The sequence below is a fragment of the Aspergillus tubingensis genome (assembly GCF_013340325.1).
Source record: "Aspergillus tubingensis WU-2223L DNA, scaffold_3, whole genome shotgun sequence".
In the NCBI taxonomy this organism is placed as follows: Eukaryota; Fungi; Ascomycota; class Eurotiomycetes; order Eurotiales; family Aspergillaceae; genus Aspergillus; species Aspergillus tubingensis.
Genome location: NW_023336277.1, coordinates 3,311,705 through 3,329,114, shown reverse-complemented (window position 1 = coordinate 3,329,114; position 17,410 = coordinate 3,311,705). Strand labels below are relative to the sequence as shown.

The following is a 17,410-nucleotide window of genomic DNA, read 5'->3' as shown; positions in this document are numbered from 1 at the left end:
GATGAAATATTTTTTGTTTCGCTGGAGTTGAAGTTGGGATTCTTTCGTCTACGTTATGTTACTTTTCACGCTCTTCCTTTCTTTGTTTTCGGGCTCTTATTTAGATGGCGTTTACCGATTGAAACCTAGCTCGATAACTATCTTGGTACAAATGCGATGTCTTTTCTCGAAACGGCTTCTAATAACTATTCCAACATTTTGGTCAAAGTAATTTCCGGGGTCATTTCCGGGGGACAACCGGTCTGTCCATTCCCCTAGGTTAAAGTGCGAGCCAGTGAATGCGGGAAAAAACCGACCCAGTCCTCAACGATGAAACCAAGACCCAACTCTCCCTTATTTCCTATCCCATACTTTCATAATCCACCACAAAGCTAATCCACTCTAAATGGCACTGCATATAACGGCCTCCATCAGAGCACCGCCTCCACAACCTGCCCACCGCCACTATTCGTAGTGATATACAACTTCTTCCTCATCCCCTCCTTTTCAACAACATGCACCGAAGTAGGTCCACGAACCACCTTTGTAAACAACACCTCGACATCACCATCAGGACTAATTGTGCCGATCGCACTCCCATTCGGACCTCCCATAGCCACATAGACCGTTCCCTCCTCATCAAAATCGAAGTCATCCCACTGATATTCCTCCAACCCGGGGTTCAACGTGGCAAGAACCTCCACTTCAGTCTTGCCATTTTTCCCAGGCACCGCAATACCATCATCGGTAATCTTTACTCTCCCAAAAGTCTTCAGCGCAGTATTAGTATAGTACGCATATTCTCCGTGCGTCTTCAATCCATTGATCCCGATCTCTGATGACCCATTGGCCGGAGCCGACAATGCATCGCTTTGGATAACGATGTCCGAGGTTCCGGTCAGCATGTCGATGCGGAATATACACCCCACACGGGAGTCCGCTGCCAAGACAGTGGTGAGACGGCGTGGGAGGGAAGCAAGACCATTCAGCATGATTGCCTGTGGAAGATGCGCAACTGCTTTGGTGACCGGGGAAGCAGTGATGTTGGCTGCGTAGGCCCCAAAGTCGATGGTGTAGATCGTTTCATTGTAGTAGTGATAGGAGCCACGGACACCACCGGTGATGGCGTACTTGCCGTGGCCAATGGGGGCTATGCCGGTGATGGCGGTGGCGTTGGGGTAGAAGGAGGTCAAGAGGTTGGCGGTGGGGTGAGGGTCATTGAGGTCGAGTGTGTAGAGACGGGCGTCGGTGAAGGTGGTTATGAGCATAGTGTTGGTGACAGGGTCGATGGCGCCATTTTCAATGTCGGTGGAGGTGCTGAAGTTGAAGAGTTGGGTGACGGATATGGGTGATGTTGGTTGGGAGAGGGTAGGTGAGAGGGTTAGGAACGTGAGAAACAGCGTGGAAAGATGCATTGTGAGGGGTCTGTGGTTTAGGAATGAAGACTTGGGGGGAGGGGGTGCCTTTGGTTGCGAGAGGGGCACTATATATGCCGGAGCAGTGTTGATGATCGTCATTTCGTGCTGTCTTCTCATTGATGGACCTTGTTTGCTATTTGCTTTAAATGTGGTCCTCGGGCAAAATACCTAAATTCGGTTAGTTTGGAGGCGGGATGTTGGCAGGTACGCGGTGGATCTTATCTGATCGGATGGAGTCTGGGGAAGTTGACTGGCTCGGTCTTGTCATGGATTGTCAACGGTTGATTAAGGATCGACATTGGTTATTCCTCCGTTCACAGAGCGACATAAGTCTCATTGGTTGTAGGAACAGATGCTTTTCGAACAAACAACCGTCTGTTGTTATCCATTCATGGTATAAACTTCTTGCAACAAATAAAAATCCGATCGGAATCACAAACCATACAACACAGTGACGAAAAGGTTAGTAGTCTTGAATACTGGTAACGAATACCCTCTCTAACACCCCTTCCGGCCTCTATGTAAGCTTCTCATGATGAGGACCAATGTGTCAGCTGTTACTAATGTGATTCATGCTGTATCTTTATATATCGTGTCGTCACAGCACCATCGAGCAATATTTTCATTTTTATGCTCGAGGCTAGTACTCATGTCAAAAGTTCTGATGGATTTTCAAATGGAAGGCCCAGCTCAGGAGTCCGCTGGTCAAGACTTGAACATTCAATGGATTTCTACTCGAAGTACACAGCGTCTTTTATCCGATCTTTCGGGAACATAATAAATATCATCAAGTTTCGTTTGGTAGATAAGACCCTATTTCACAATCTCCAATGACCTACCATAGGGCCCATGGTGCCCACTTCAGGCCGGAATATCCGGCATAGGCCCCTTGTGATCCGGGAAATCGGTGCTACGGGCAACCTCCTCCCATTCCTCCGCAATGCGCATCATATCCCGCGCCTTCTCCTTAAGGAACCCAAGAGAATCACTACCAAATGGCACACGCAAGGGGATTTCTTTGCCTTCTGCAATACCCTCTCCCTTTGCAATTTGGATGACCTTGGCGATCAAATCCACCGCATTGCCTGGTGGGTTGCGGTAGTTGCCCTCTCCGCGCACGCGACACGCGTCGTTAAGGCCCCGGTAGAAATCGACTCGGTAAGGAACATGGTTGATATTTCTCATGACTTCAGTGCTGAAAATGCCTGCTTCAATAATGAGAGGCTTGATACCCGGTGCCAGCCAGCCTAGCTCTTTCGAGAGACTTTCAACGGCTCCTGTGGCGGTTAAGAGTCACACTATCAGCTTCGTCGTGAACGTTCAGATGGTATACCGGGGGCATTTACCTTCCAGTGCAAATTTACTGGCGCAATACGCGGACGCAGCAGGCTCTCCCCAGAAGCCAGACTGCGATCCCATGTAGATGATCATACCTTGACCCTTTTCGCCCTTGCTGCGGAAATGCGGCAATGCGGCGCGGGTCAGGTTGATAGGACCATGGAAATTTGTGTCGAGGGATCGTTTCATATCCTCCGGCCTAAAGCCTCAGTCAGTCAAACGTGGCCTTCCTAATTGGCTTCGTCAAACAAAGGACTTGGAGTCCTCAGGCCAACACTCACGTGAGCTCCTCGATGGCCCCGCATTGGATGTACCCCGCGTTGTTCACAAGTACATCTACTCCCCCATAAATTTCAATGGCCTGTTGGAACTTCGCGTTCAACTCTTCTTGGGGTGCCGTGACATCGAGTTCAAGAATAGTGGCACCGGTATCTTTCAAGTGCGCAAGCTTGGTTTCAGCATTCCGGCCTGTCGCGATGACGTTGTCACCCCGTGCGCGGAGCTGGCGTACAAACTGCTCCCCGAAGCCACTGGAGCAGCCAGTGATGAACCAGGTTTGTTGTTCTTTTGTCATCTTTGCAAGTAACTGATGGTGATTGTACAGGTTTGAGGTCCTTGTTATTTGCCTGTGCACAAGGGAATAAGAAGTAGGGATTGCTCGAATGGCTTTCAAGACAATCTGGGAGGCGCCAGCACCTGCCAGGGGGCTTGCCGTCTTTAAGTCTAGTGAATCCGAGTAAGGCTGGGGAATGAGGGGCTTATTGAGTTTTAGTCTGTCAGACACGCAGGCACATTCCGACAGGACCCGCTTACAGTGTCACACTATAGCAGTAGCAGTGTTACCTTGCATGGTAGGCAGCAAGCAGCCCCCAGTCATTTTTACTCTTTGAGCTCCTGCAAGGATTAGTGCTGACAGCCTAACTATTCAGGAAGGTTTAGGGATGATCATGCAAAATTGAGTTTCGTAAAAATTCGATGTAATCTAACGACAATATACTAAATGGCGGATGACAGGTGTTCTTAGTTCCCTTGCCCCTTCTGCACATATTGACTCTTGCCAGCCGCTTGCTGACCCAACTCCCTGATGCTACAGTCCGCCAGGATATTGAAGACCGAGAGCTCTGCCTTCATTTCATTGGCGAACCAGAACCGCAGCTCGACGGCCACCAGAGAGTCCACACCGAAGGAATGAGCAGGCCTATTGATATCAACATCCTCCTCCGGTACCGAGAGAGCTTGAGAGAGTCTCTGTGCGAGAGCTGTGGCGATAATGGCTCCTGCTTCTTCTACATTGCCAGCAGCCCCGAGAAGGGCTCCATAGTCTACGGCCTGAGCAGAGGTAGGGGCGGACGCAGTCGTGCTTTGGTCCATCCGGTGCAGATGTCGGTACATGGTCCGCTTCATGTAAGGCAGCAGTTCTTTGCCTTGCTGAATCATGGCCATGGGCCGGTTGAGGGCCGTGAGGACCTGAGTCTCCCATCCTGATGACACATTCAGGCGAGGATTACAAGCCCAGTCCACAATACTGTGAAGCTCTTTCTCGGACAGGGCATCGAAACCGGCGTTGACCCACCGCTCGGATACGTCCTTTTGTTCCGCCACGTAGCCGACGGACGTGAGTAGACCGACATCAATGGAAATGCATTTCTGGCCGTGTGCCCATCTATGGCGAGCAAATGCATCCTGGAATGTCGCGGCAGCATTATACTGAGACTGGCCTCTCGACCCAATCATACCTCCCAGGGAAGACAGGATGACAAAGAAGTCCATGTTAGCTGGAAGATGGTGGTGGAGGTTCCAAGTTCCAGCGACCTTGGGGTCGAGCACTGCCTGCCATTCTGCCAGAGACATGTTGTCAAACAAGCGGTCCTGCAAAGTGTCAGCTGGTTGCTCAGGCGACTCTAAAAAGGCTCAGTTAGCATACCTTAAGCACCATGGAGGCCTGAATCACTCCCTTGACTGGAGGCATTGTCTGTTCGCAATTACTGATCACGCTCGCCAGAGACTCGGCGTTGCTGACGTCACACTGGGGAGTAGCCACATTGACGCCTCGTTCTGTAAGCTCTTTGACTAGCTCGATGGCATCATCAGAAACTGCGCCCGAGCGAGACAGTAAGATCAAGTTCTTGACTCCTCGCGTGGTAAGCCACCTTGAGAGACTCCGGCCGATACCGCCCAGACCACCAGCAATCATATAACTGGCCGCGGAGTCGAAGACATATTCCGGGTCATTACTGGGCACTACTGAGACCTCCGCCTCTTCCTCCCAGTTGATGACTGCCTTGCCCATATGACGGCCAGTCTGAAGGTAGCGGAAGGCTGACTCAAATTCCCCACGCGAGAACTGTGTCACCGGCTGAGGGGGACCCAACTTCTTTGCAAAGAGCAGCTCGTGTAGCTCATCCATCAGTTGCTTAATAACAGCCGGATGGTTCTTGTATACCGTTTGGAGGTCTAGTGATGAGAAAGTGACGTTCTTAGAGAACTGGTACATGGCAAGCTTCTGGAATGAGTAGATGTCTCGCTTTCCAATCTCGACGAATCGTCCCAGAGGCGCGACACATCTCCAAGTCTCTGCGAGCGCCTCGCCCGAGCTTGAGTTGAGGACGACATCGACACCGCGACCATTGGTTGCGCGCAGGATCTGCTTGCCGAATGCCAACTTTCGGCTCGAGAAGAAACGGTCGCCAGGGATTCCATAACGCTCTTGCAGAAGATTCTTCTTGACTGTAGAACTGACAGTCACAAAGACATCGGCACCGATATTCTGTGCCAGCTGGATGGCAGCCTGACCCACAGCGCCCGCGGCTGCGTGTATGAGTACAGACTCGCCTTTACGAAGGCGGCCCAGGTGCGTGATGCCGTACAGCGCTGTCAGCCATACCGCTGGGAAGGCATCGGTGAAGGCTATATGATCCGGAATAGGGATGGTGGTGTGGACTTTGTTCCGGACAAACGTCTTAAACGTTCCAGAGGCCATGCCGCAGACGCGGTCCCCAGGCGCCAGATCTTTCACTGCTGATCCAACTCGCCGGACAACGCCCCCATATTCATGTCCTATGTAAGAGTCGGTGATCTGCCCAAGTACACACATCACGTCGGCAAAGTTGACTCCCGTGGCCTTGACTGTCACTTCCACCTCGTCTTCTGCGAGGGGCTTACTCGGAGTATCATCCCTGGCGTACCGGAAACTGCCAAGCTGCCCAGGAGAAAATTGTATTTCCAGAGCCTCAGTTGGCTCCCTGCCAAGCTGCCTTCGCTCTATGTCTTGGTTGCCAGTCTGGGAGTAGACATAATCATTGATATCATTGGCTTCTACCACGCGGGGGATGAGTGCCATGTCGTTGGTCTCGCAATAATCGCCCTCCCAGTTCTCAACCCCGGACGCGCCACATGAGCGCTGAAGGACACTGCAAATAGTCTTGCCAGCACAGGCTATGTCCTGGATATTCAAATTAGCCCAGTAAAGCCCAGGCTTCTCCAGCATTGCAGCTCGGCTAAAACCGGAACTCATTGCATTTTCAGGTAGTGCAGCGTTCACATCAGTACCGGATGTTATCCAGTAGATGTGACTTGAAAAGTCCACAAGTCTCTTGAAGCGAGCAAAGTCCCTCCCACTCATCGCCGCTAGGAACGGACGTTCCAGGTCAAGAAGTGAGAGGCAAACATTCGACTGTGATGTTTGCTCGGAGATAGCATCAGGCGTGATGATGTCACATTGCTTCCCCCACGTCGAGGAGAAGTAGGAAGCAATTTCTTCGGCAACCTTGAGTTGAAATTCGGTATCGGCAGCAATAAAGAGCGAATCCGGAAGTTCAACCTGGCTCGGTTCCTCATGAGATGCTCGAGAGAGGAGGAAGCTGAGTGTATGGTTCTCGGCATCTGGGAAGTCGGTGATTGCCATTTCCACCCCAGTGTATCCGGTCTTTTTCAGATAGTAATCCCATTCGTCCCGAGAATACAATGGGCACCACTTCCGGTCCTCTTCGGTTGATCTCCACCATCCTGGAAGTGTTCCCCAGATGCCATTTAGCACGGTGTCATGCTTGTTGGTTGGCTCCATGAGAATGATGTAGCCGCCTGGTTTCAATAAGGAGCGGGCATGACTTAGAGTATCACTGACACATTGGGTAGCATGCAGCACAGTGGCAGCAATTACGACATCGTATCCACCCGGTGTGAAACCCTGCTCAGCTGGATCGCGCTCGATATCCAATGTCTGGAAAGTCATGCGATCAACATGGTCGGAGAATTTAACCTTAGCCTTTTCGAAGAACCCAGGAGAAATATCGGTGAAGGTGTAGGATTGGTATCGAGGGGTCACGCCTTTATCGCTACCCTGTTTGCCCAATGCCGACAGAATTTGCTGGGTACCGCTTCCAGTACCAGCACCGATCTCAAGGATATCAAGCTTGGAGTTCTTGTGCGCAAGGAGATCCATAAATACCGCCATCCGCTTGGCGGTAGTCACGAAAATCTCGTCCTTGTACAGGTCCTTCGCCAGGCCTTGATTGAAGAGGAGGTCTAACGGATCTACTTCTTCGCGGACAATTGCGGCAAGGTGCTTGCAGAACGAATTAACCGCACCCTCAACCGGGCCTGTCGCTGCGAACTCCTCCAAATATTCCTCGCGACGGCTGTCATCCGCTAAAACATATTTCCATGGTGCTTGGAGAAGAGGATTTCTGTCACCCAAACGATCGAAATGATATCGCACCCAGGCCAAGTACCTTTGGAAGTATGGGGATGAGGTCTCGTATCCTTGAGCGTCCAGCTCCTTCAACATTTCCGACATGTAATGCAGAGTCACCACATTCTTAGACGGCTTCCATTCAACGGGTATTGTCTCCTTGTCCAAGCAGTAAGCCTCGGTCTGCGAGCTGCTAATGAGGTTAACATCAGGTTTCCAATCGAGCCTGTAAAAGATATTGCGTTTCTCTGATGGCTTATAGCTAAGGCTAGACACGGTTGTCACCCGATAGCCCTCTATCACAATGGCTGGTTCTCCCGTATCTGAGTTGATGGCAAGAATGAACGAGTCGGTTTCTCGTGCTGCTTGTAGCGTGGTCTGCGCCAGAACATTCAGTTTTGTGGATGGTTTGCGCTCAATCAGATCCTGCGAGATCCAGAAATCTCGCAACTGAGTCGGTGCCTGCAACGGGCCAAGTTCCGTTCCACCTTTGGTGGTTGCCACAGCCGTAACTTGGAACACCCCGTCCAACGCTGTGGGGTGAATGATATGCGGCTGGACTTGAGAGTTCTTCTCAGGAACTTTACCTCTCCACTCATCAGGCTCAACGACGGCCACAGCTTGGTCCCCTTCCGGATCGTAGGCTAGGTCGTGAAGAGTATTGAATAGGGGGCCAAAGCCATACCCAATCTTATGACCAGCATCATAGAAGACCTGCTGAGTACTCGTCGCTGAGCAACGGTCGACTGCTTGTTGGTACATCGTCTGGTAATGGTTCTTCGTCAGGCTTCGCTCATCGCCTCCGTACACCTCATCTGGCGTCTCTTCGTATTCCGTGACGACAGAGCCAGCGCAGACCTCCCGCCATTCATTGTCCGAGTACACATATACGTTGAACTCTCTGCATTCCACTGTCTGGACACCAGTGGTCCGACTGTTCTCTGCATTACGTAGGAAGATCTGGCTTTCTACGCCTTCAGGGGTCTCAGGGACAACTAAGGCAGAGAAGATCCTTACGTCTCGCAGGCGGTATCCTCTAACTGCATGACCAGGCTTAACTAGATGCCTAGCAGCCTCGATGGCCATGACTGCCATTCCCGCGGCAGGGTAGACCGGGGATCCATTCAACTAAATTTCACTTAGCAGATTGATCTTTGCAGATGGCTATTAGTTGGAACTCACCCGATGGTCTGTCAGCCATGGTAGGTCGGATACCCGAATGGTGAAGCGGAACTTCGGCTCGAGCGGATTCCAATCGTTTGTGGGAATGCCTACTAACTCGTGTCGAATACTGTCGCGCGTTCTGTAATTCTTGAACAGTCGACTCTCAAGCCAGTAAGTCTGGGAATGATTGAACGGGTACTCTGGTAGATCAACTACCATCTTTGCCGGTCGGTTCGACCCATGGCTATTGACAGCTTCGATCTTGACTGGGTAACCTTCAGTCCAGAGTTTCCCGGAAAGCTGCTGCAAGGATTTCAGTCCGGAGACACCTCGTCGCATCGCTGCATCATATCTGACATCTTCAGATTGAGGCACATTGTCCATAACCGTTCTCTGCATAGCTGCGTGCGGACCAATCTCAACGTAGTGATCCACTTGCGTGTTAGACCTTGCATTGTGGCTGGCTTGGGACAGTTGACTAAGAGCTTCAGAAAACCTGACAGTCGACACGAGATTCTTCACCCAGTATTGGGGCAGAGAGAGCTGTTTGGCTGGAGCAGGTTGTCCTGTGACGGATGAAAAAAAAACGGGTGTTTCTCCTTTCCGAGCAGATTGAAGCGGCTGGCAAATACCTTGCAAAAGACTCTTATATTCTTCGGCAATCACTTGCATGTGAGAAGAGTGGTAGGCAACTGGGATTCTCAGCTTGCGGGCAAACACCTGCTCCTCGTCTAGGCGGACCTTGAGGGCGTCGATAGACTTGTCCAATCCTGTCACGGTTATGTTATTGGCGCTATTGATGCAGCCAATTGACAGGCATTGTTTGCCATGGACAGCCGAGATCTCGTCGAAATGAGGCTGGAGTTCGGATACGGACAAGCCAACAGCCATCATCGCCCCACGTTCGCCAATTTTTGACTCTGCTACCCGAGCAGCCAGTGCTCCACGGAAGTAGGCAATTGTCCAAGCTGATTCACGGGAAATAGCTCCTGCGCAAAATGCAGCGGCAATTTCTCCCGACGAATGACCCACCACGCCCCAGGGAACCACACCCCATCCCTCGAGGAGCTCCACCAGTGCTACCTGCAGAGCGGTACATAGCGGCTGTGCTAACGCCGGGCTATCAATCTGAGAGGAATCTGCAGCCTTATGCAGCTCTTCGATCAGCGACCAAGAGCTTCCGAGTCCTTTCAAATAGGAGTCCGCCTTTAGAATGCTTTGCCGGAATGTCTCGTATTTCAGAAGCTCAATACCCATTCGGGCCCACTGTGCACCTTGACCGGTGAAGACAAAATTGATCCGCGGGCTTGTCGACGATCGCACGGGCTTCGGCATATTTTGTACCTGCGTCTTGAGACTTTCCAGGTCTCCTGCCAACGCGAAAGACTTCCAGGGCAGAACACTGCGTTTGTTGGATAAGGTGTATGCTAGATCCCGCAAGAATTCCTCCGATGCGTCATGAGAGTCGATTCCAGTTAGGTAGTCTTCATATGCTGCCCCGAGTCGCTCAATTCCGTTGGAATCGGATGCAGACCAGGTGAAAACGTATGGGGTCTCTTCCGGTTCGTCATGCGACGTACCATTTGACACTGTCGCAGCGGTTCCATTGTGGTTGTTATAGCCATTGGTTGAGTGGCCATTTGTGTCTCCGTTTGTATGGCCATTTGCATGACCGTTCGTGTGACCATTAGCGTGGCCATTGGTGTAGCCATTACTGTGGCCATTGGTAATGTTATTTGTGACGTTGGTCACGCCATTCTCTAAGAAGGCCAAGGAGGGCGGTCTTTTTGCAGTGACGTGGTGTGCTTCAAGGCCATGCTCCCGCAGGTAGTTGTATGCGTCATCCAGGACGGCGTGGGCATTCGATCCTCCATAGCCAAATGCGTTGACCGATGCCCGTCGGAGACCATCTGTGGGCCATGGAAGCGGCTTGGTCGGGAACTTTAGGTTCCATTCATCTGCCGGAATGCGCGGGTTGACCTCTTTCAGTCCAGCTATCGGGGGGATGATGCCTCTCTCCAGACTCAGAATAGTCTTGATCAAGCCCGCCAGACCAGCTGTCGCTTCTAGATGGCCGATGTTGGCCTTCACCGCACCAATGTGCATCGGGTCATCCGGGCTACGGTGTTTCTGAAAGACTGATTTGATGGCACCAGCTTCAATGGGATCACCTAGTTTCGTTCCCGGGCCATGGGCCTCAAACAACCGGGTGGATGCGAGATCCAGGCCACCCGAACGGTACGCCTCCCGGATCAGCATCTCCTGAGCTGCCTGACTTGGCTGAGAGATACCGGGAGTGCGCCCATCTTGGTTCGTCGCAGTCGCTCGGACCACCGCTCGAATTACATCGCCATCAGCTATGGCATCACTTAAGCGCTTCAGTACCAGGACGCCGAACCCTTCGCCCTTGGCATAACCGTTCCCATCAGCCCCAAAGCTGTGGCAGCGACTGTCAGGAGAAATAAATTGCAGAGCGGAGAGCGAGATCGCGCTTGTCATTGGTTCGAGGTAGAGCTGTGAGCCGCATACCAAACTCTAGACACATTCCCTGTCAGCTAGTGTTACGTGAGCATTTTTGGGGTTGCACTCACCATTTGCGACTCCTTCGAGCGAAGGCTCTGACAGGCAAGGTGCAGGCCAATCAAGCTGCTAGAGCAAGCTGTTTCAATGGTCATACTCGGCCCCCGCAGATCGTAGAACCAACTCAGCCGGTTGGCTAAGATGGCTCCTGAGTTACCGGTAGCCTTATACGTGGCCTGGACCTCTTCGTCAAATTCGAAGAATCGGTTGTACTCAACTCCCAACGCCCCGACATAGACGGAGGTGGCGGAGCCTGCTGCTCTTTCGACGGGAATGCCAGCTGCCGTCACTGTTAGTATCTTACTCCATGATGTTTTTCTAAGAGTCTTACCATTCTCGAGGGCCCTGTAAGTTGTCTCCAGCAAACCTCGTTGCTGCGGATCCAAGCTTTCGACCTCACCGGGGCTCATGGAAAAGAACGGTGCATCAAAGGCTGCCACATTCTCTTTTAAGAAATGGCCACCCCGCGCGTTTACCTGTCATGCTGTTAGGACCAGGTATCCTCGCCAGCGACGATCATACATACTGTGTCATTTCGAGACGCATCTGGGTGGTAGAAGCCATTTATATTAAATCGGTCAGAAGGAACTTCTGTTGTGACGGATCGACCTTCTTGGAGTATTTTCCAGAAGGATTGCGGGGAGGTGGCATCCTGAGGGAATCTCAAGGAGAAGCCCACGACGGCCACAGGATCAGACCCGTCAAGAGTCTGAGAACTCTGTAGTGCTCCACCGCGGGAGACAAGGCCGTCAGTCGTTAGTAGTTGCATTGTATAACTTCGTTGGCACTACTGAAGGCGCAGTGCTGATGAATGTGTTGGGAGAAAGGAAACCTCGATCGAGAGGATAAGTGGGAGTCCCTTCTTATCTACCTTGCTCCCCGCTGCGATCTCTCCCCGCTCGCCGTCGCAGTCATCAATGTTGCGAGATAAATTACTCATGGCTCATCCGATTGCCAGCCTGACCGATTGGGAGCCTTAAGCGATAGCAAACGCAATCTGGCCATACGAAGTAAAGTGTGATGGAGCTGCATGGGCTAGAAACCTTTTTACGGTCCTGTCACAATCCATCATTTGCACATCGCCAAGCGCGAGTACAGTTCTTTCCAGGGCTAGTCAAAAACAGTCAGAAACGAGTGCTATCAAGATAGTAACGACCGGGATCCGCAGCCATCGCCCCACAGCCTATAAGTGTGCCGAGTTAATAGTCTCGAACGAACCACCTACTATATCAAGGTATAGTCGCGGCCGACGATAGATACAGCGGAGCAGGTACCCGGATTGAGCCTCATTCCTGCCGGCTGGATCATCGCCAGGACTGGCATCCTTGGCTGGGGTTGTTGATCGTGCAGGGGCGGAAAGGTCAGTGCTGTTGTCTGAGCAGGTATTTTGACGGTAATGCAGTGTGTGAAAATCAAATGTTTGACACATGCCAATAAGGTGTGATGGTTGAATTTGCCCAGAGAATGACCGGAAAGGGTATGATTGTCACTAGTCGACAAGCCACTAATGCAGCATCCCCTCTTCTCTCCTCTCTCTCGGCCGCTCCACTCGCTGCCCAGAGCTGCCCTAAAATCTCACCCAGTCCACGCCGACGGCCACAGCCAAACAATGTGGCTGCTACACCGAAGAACGTTGGTCCAGGGCCACAAGCGAATCGCGAACTGCATCATGCGATATGCTCCGTTAGGATCCATCCGCTGGCTGACCCGCCCTCCACACCCAGGTTGGTCAACGATTAACCAGGTTAATGCTGGACGCTGACAGCCAGTTTAACCGGGATAGCCTTGATGATCCCTGTCGGGGGGCCCAGCTGGTGCCTAAGGAGGAGGCTATGGCAGTTATCCGGCCTGGCGACCGTGTCTATCTATCCCTAACCCAGTGTTTTGCCCATTCCGCAACTGCCCTCCCTTCTTCCCGCCTGGGACCCACGGGGCCATTGCGACGAACATGATGCGGGGAGGCCGATGAGAAGTGAAGAAATAGACAAAGACTGAACAGTGAGTGCTCTTACTATGCACCATACTAGCTGCTGTGCTGGGGTGAGGGGCCAAGATTACGTTCATTTCTCAAATACATCTCATCTCATCGCCGTTTCGTTTGGTCTCGTCCCCACCCCCTTCCTTCCTCCTTGCCGAGCCACTCTCCTCCGACCGTGCAATAACCTCCTCCCCTGGCTGAATAGACTCTCCGATCGCATGGGGGCCATAAGCCTTCCATGTGTGATGATAGTTCAGCTCGCCTGGTTCCAGGGTATGCGACCCTGCTGACAGCCAGCGATCATATTACTTTTCCTTTTGCCTTTCCTCTAAGCTTCGCGGATCTAGCGCCCTGACGCCAGCCGTCGTCTTTCAAATCAATCATCACCTTCTTCTACACCTCCGCTCTTCTTTTACCGCGCTTCTGACTGTTGCTGATCGACTGATACTCGGGATTGGTACGCCGGGTCAGCCTCGCGAGGGACCAACCCCGGCCGCGTTTTCCCATTTCTTTCCGGCCTGCTGCTCGTGCTTCTCAATCCACCCCAGTACACCACCGTCAGGATGAAGCACATCGGCAAAACCGGCCGGGACAACCTGGGCGCCGCCATCTCGATGCTGGCGCTGGCGGTGGTCTCGGTCGCTCTCCGGTTGGTGGTAAGAATCATGACTCGACAATGGTCTCCCTTATCCGACGGCCTGCTTCTGTTATCGCTGGCATGCATGGCGGTGTTTGCGGCTCTGTTAATCCAGTGTATGTCGACGTCTCGAATAATTCAAGGCGAGGAAAGAGTGGTTACTGATCCTATGGTCACCCAGATATTGTCGCGGGACCCGGCCCAGGCACCTTCGACCTGAACGAGTTCGCCGCCGATGCAGACATTGGGGGTATGGTATGGGCTAAGTCATTTCTGAAGGTGTGTTGCGCGGTGCCGTCCGTATGTGTGCGCGAGACTGACTGAATTCTCGACCTAGACACTCTATGTTGCCGACCTTTTCTTCATGGCGACCATCAGCTTTGTCAAATTGTCGGTACTAGCCTTCCTGCACGGTCTCTTCAAGATTTCCAAGATATACCGCATCTTGAACTATGTGACAGCCGGGCTCTGCGTTGCTTGGTTCCTCATTGTTCTGTTCGTCAACATATTCCAGTGTCATCCCATTCACATGTTGTGGGATGCGATGGGCGCTGCGGAATACTGCATTGCCAGTGGTCGGCTCTGGTTAGGGATGGAGCTCACGAACCTGTTCCTCGACGTTATGATCTTGTTTCTGCCTGTGTATGTGGTGACGAGGCTGCAGCTCAGTCGCACGCGCAAGATTCAGGTTACCGGTATATTCCTGTTGGGTGGACTGTGAGTGTTCTCTCTGACAATGTTGGAATTCGTTGCTGATCGCATGGAATAGAGTCTGCATTGCCAGTATCTGCAAGCTCTCCTATCTGTGGATTCCAGCCACGCCGCAGGTGGTCCGGGCCCCCGAGACAATGGTCTGGTCATCAGTCCAGCTGGGTGTGGCCACGCTCTGCGCATGTCTGCCAACCTACGCCCCATTATTCCGAGTGGCACGGGGAAAGATGTCTACGGGGAAGTCGCCCTCGCCACCGTATCCCTACGGAAGCGACAACACGCCGCGCAATGCTCCGGCAGGTAAGAGCGCACCCTATCGACGGGTGGAAGATCCGCTGCTGAGTACCCAGCAGACGGAAATCACGCGCGGGGATGGCGAGTCGTACAAGATGGACCAGCTCGGCCCCTGCCACATCTACGTGAAGCAGAGTGTAGACGTTGATGTGGTCTAGCATTGGTCTGAACCTTATATTTCTTTGTGTTTTTCTTCGTTCAATAATAGTAATCCAACCCTCCGGGGCAATGATGGTCCATAAGTTTCCGCCCCCAACCCCAACCCCTCTCCAGCAAAAGCAAATCTGTAAATTGCGTCGGAATCGTGTTGCATGCCGCTAAATTTGGTGCTTTTTTTAGCGTGCCAGGACCGTAGGGATATATATGTGAGTACTGGTTCCAGCCCTGTTGCAGAAGGGTATTTAGCGCTGATGAGTTGGAGTTGGACCGAGTTCCGCCCGGGAGAAGAATTTCTGTCCTCAGTCACACACAGCTCTGAACTAAGTACGGAAATTCTTCGTTCATCCTTCATTCTCCATGTTGCACAATCTTACAGGCGGATGAGAGTCCACAGGTGAGAGAGGGGGCGATTGCCCCACTGGCACTACTGCTACTCAGTATATATTAATTAATTAATGAGAGAAACGTAATTTATTCCGGACGATTTCCAACTCCTGCATTTAGTCAATTAATTGTCTGAGAATTTGTAGCTTTAGCAGATGCCATCCTCAATACCCACCCAACCAAATTATTAGATGTACAAACCTCCTGGTAGTATCAACTGTATAGTCGACAACTCAGCCAACAATGGATCCTATAAATCGTTAGAACAGTCATTCTTCAATCATCTAATGCACTTCCAGATGGAAAATATAACCCGAAAAGAATAAACGAAAATAAACGAATAGAAAGGGAAAAATGAAGACATCCCCATCAAAGCAACGCACCCTTATTCGTATTAGCCTCATCCCCCAACAAATTCAAGACCATATTCTCCTTCATCGCCCTCAACCACTCCTCCACAAACCCCTTTTCATAATACGCCTCATTATAACTCGCACTCAAATGCAACTCATCCCTCCAACTCCAACAATGCACATACAACTGCTGCGCCAACATCTGCACCATAAGCACCAAACCCTTAACCTTCACCTCCCCATAACTCTCCCTGATCAACCGATCCACAGACCCCAAACTATTAATATTCGGCTCCGTGGGTTGCGGTGCGCCCGCCGCAGCCGCAGCCTGGAACATAGCCGTGGCCTTTTCCACGAACGGCGCCCTGACAAACATCATGTCACTATCAGCCAAGTTCCACGACTGACGGTACAGCGGCTGGATGGTTTCGACGAGGTCCGACCAGTTCGTTGTCGGCGTGGCTTCGACATTCAGCGGGAGGCCGACCATGCGCAGGGACGGGCCGTGGATGGGGCCGTCGTAGGGTGGGGGCAGGTATTTGCGGAGATCGAATGCTTGCCAGGAGATGTAGCGTGACGATGGATTGGTAGAATTAGCAGCAGCACGCGCCGTCTCAATAATCGCAGAGGCATGCATAGCTGTCGTGAGGGTGATATTTCTCGCACGACAGGCGCGACGCAGCGCGGTCGCCTGGTCCGCGGGAACGACATGCTCCGTGCGGAGAGACTTTGCCGGTAAGGCTGTGGGGTCAAGCACGGGGAGGCCGATGGAGGGTTGGCCTTCGAGGAAGGTAGCGAGGAGTTCGTCGGCGCGACGAGACCATTCGGGGTTTCTGGCCTCGGGGGATGCAGGCATGCCGATGATGGCATCCAGCGAGGGGATGAGCCGGGTGGCTTCGCTGCCGTCGAAGGAGGAAGTTGTGGTGGTGTTGATGGTTGGAGCTTGCAGCTCGGAGAGGAACTGATCTAGCACCATGGCAAGCCCACTGCCATCCCAGCGCCAGTGGGCTGAGACGATGCAGAATTCCTGGCTGCTGGGGATCCAGTGCGCGGTTGCGTGCGGGTCTGTGATGTGCAGCTTGTGGGTGAAGAGGTCGTCGGCGGATTGCGCTGATTCTTCGATTTTGAAGGTATTGTTGCACCAAGATTCTAGGGCTTCAGGGCTTGTGATCGGGTAGTAGCGCTTTTCGTGGGCGTGCAGTTCGCCAGCGATGTCGGGATAGCGCATGCGGAGGGATTTCCAGGCATTGCGGAGTTGTGCGATGATCTTGTCGGGGTTATTGTTATTGTTGGGGAAGTCGAGCTGGATGGCGCCGATGGTGAGCCAGTGTTCGCGACCGAGTGGTTTGCCTGACTCGCCGATGAATTGGAAGAGGCGGTCATGGCAGTCTAGGGGACGGCTCCAGTGGTCGGTTTGTTTGGTCCAGGACATGGTGGTGGTTACTAGAGGATGACAGCTGAAGTGGTGTGGATGGGTGAGTGTAAGAGGGAACAGTATAATTTTGATGGGAGTTATAAAAAGTTCCTTTAGCTGATGTTTGGTTGGAGTAATTAAAGAGCCTTGTAAATCATCCGGGCGGGGATCTCCAGGCAAGCCCTACCAACTATTCCATCCATCCCTGTAAGAACTTCACTGCAATCACTATCCTCCTCATCACTCACAACCTGCCTATAGTATCCTGCACTAAGATTTCTTTGTTGTGATACAGTTCTGACACGGCTTCC

At 52.2% G+C, this 17,410-nt stretch overlaps 6 protein-coding genes across 6 annotated transcripts; 2 read left to right on the top strand and 4 right to left on the bottom strand.

The window, feature by feature from the left end:
• Positions 1–410: 410 nt before the first annotated feature.
• Positions 411–1,394, bottom strand: AtWU_02226 (uncharacterized protein; the record flags this gene model as incomplete). The annotated part of the gene is made up of 1 exon (XM_035497340.1): positions 411–1,394. The coding sequence occupies one exon, from the start codon at positions 1,392–1,394 to the stop codon at positions 411–413; it is 984 nt and encodes a 327-aa protein (XP_035353233.1).
• Positions 1,395–2,258: 864 nt separating this feature from the next.
• AtWU_02225 (SDR family oxidoreductase) lies at positions 2,259–3,309 on the bottom strand (the record flags this gene model as incomplete). Its single annotated transcript, XM_035497339.1, has 3 exons — positions 2,259–2,674; positions 2,744–2,934; positions 3,017–3,309. 3 exons carry the CDS (start codon positions 3,307–3,309, stop codon positions 2,259–2,261), a joined length of 900 nt encoding a protein of 299 aa, XP_035353232.1.
• A 446-nt stretch (positions 3,310–3,755) lies between these two features.
• AtWU_02224 (polyketide synthase) lies at positions 3,756–11,938 on the bottom strand (the record flags this gene model as incomplete). The annotated part of the gene is made up of 6 exons (XM_035497338.1): positions 3,756–4,604; positions 4,660–8,553; positions 8,608–11,124; positions 11,181–11,449; positions 11,501–11,645; positions 11,696–11,938. 6 exons carry the CDS (start codon positions 11,936–11,938, stop codon positions 3,756–3,758), a joined length of 7,917 nt encoding a protein of 2,638 aa, XP_035353231.1.
• Positions 11,939–12,633: 695 nt separating this feature from the next.
• AtWU_02223 (uncharacterized protein) lies at positions 12,634–13,121 on the top strand (the record flags this gene model as incomplete). Its single annotated transcript, XM_035497337.1, has 2 exons — positions 12,634–12,893; positions 12,953–13,121. The coding sequence occupies 2 exons, from the start codon at positions 12,634–12,636 to the stop codon at positions 13,119–13,121; spliced, it is 429 nt and encodes a 142-aa protein (XP_035353230.1).
• A 589-nt stretch (positions 13,122–13,710) lies between these two features.
• Positions 13,711–14,947, top strand: AtWU_02222 (uncharacterized protein; the record flags this gene model as incomplete). The annotated part of the gene is made up of 4 exons (XM_035497336.1): positions 13,711–13,900; positions 13,966–14,063; positions 14,122–14,501; positions 14,554–14,947. The coding sequence occupies 4 exons, from the start codon at positions 13,711–13,713 to the stop codon at positions 14,945–14,947; spliced, it is 1,062 nt and encodes a 353-aa protein (XP_035353229.1).
• A 754-nt stretch (positions 14,948–15,701) lies between these two features.
• On the bottom strand, positions 15,702–17,117 carry AtWU_02221 (short chain dehydrogenase family protein; the record flags this gene model as incomplete). The annotated part of the gene is made up of 1 exon (XM_035497335.1): positions 15,702–17,117. The coding sequence occupies one exon, from the start codon at positions 17,115–17,117 to the stop codon at positions 15,702–15,704; it is 1,416 nt and encodes a 471-aa protein (XP_035353228.1).
• Positions 17,118–17,410: the final 293 nt, after the last annotated feature.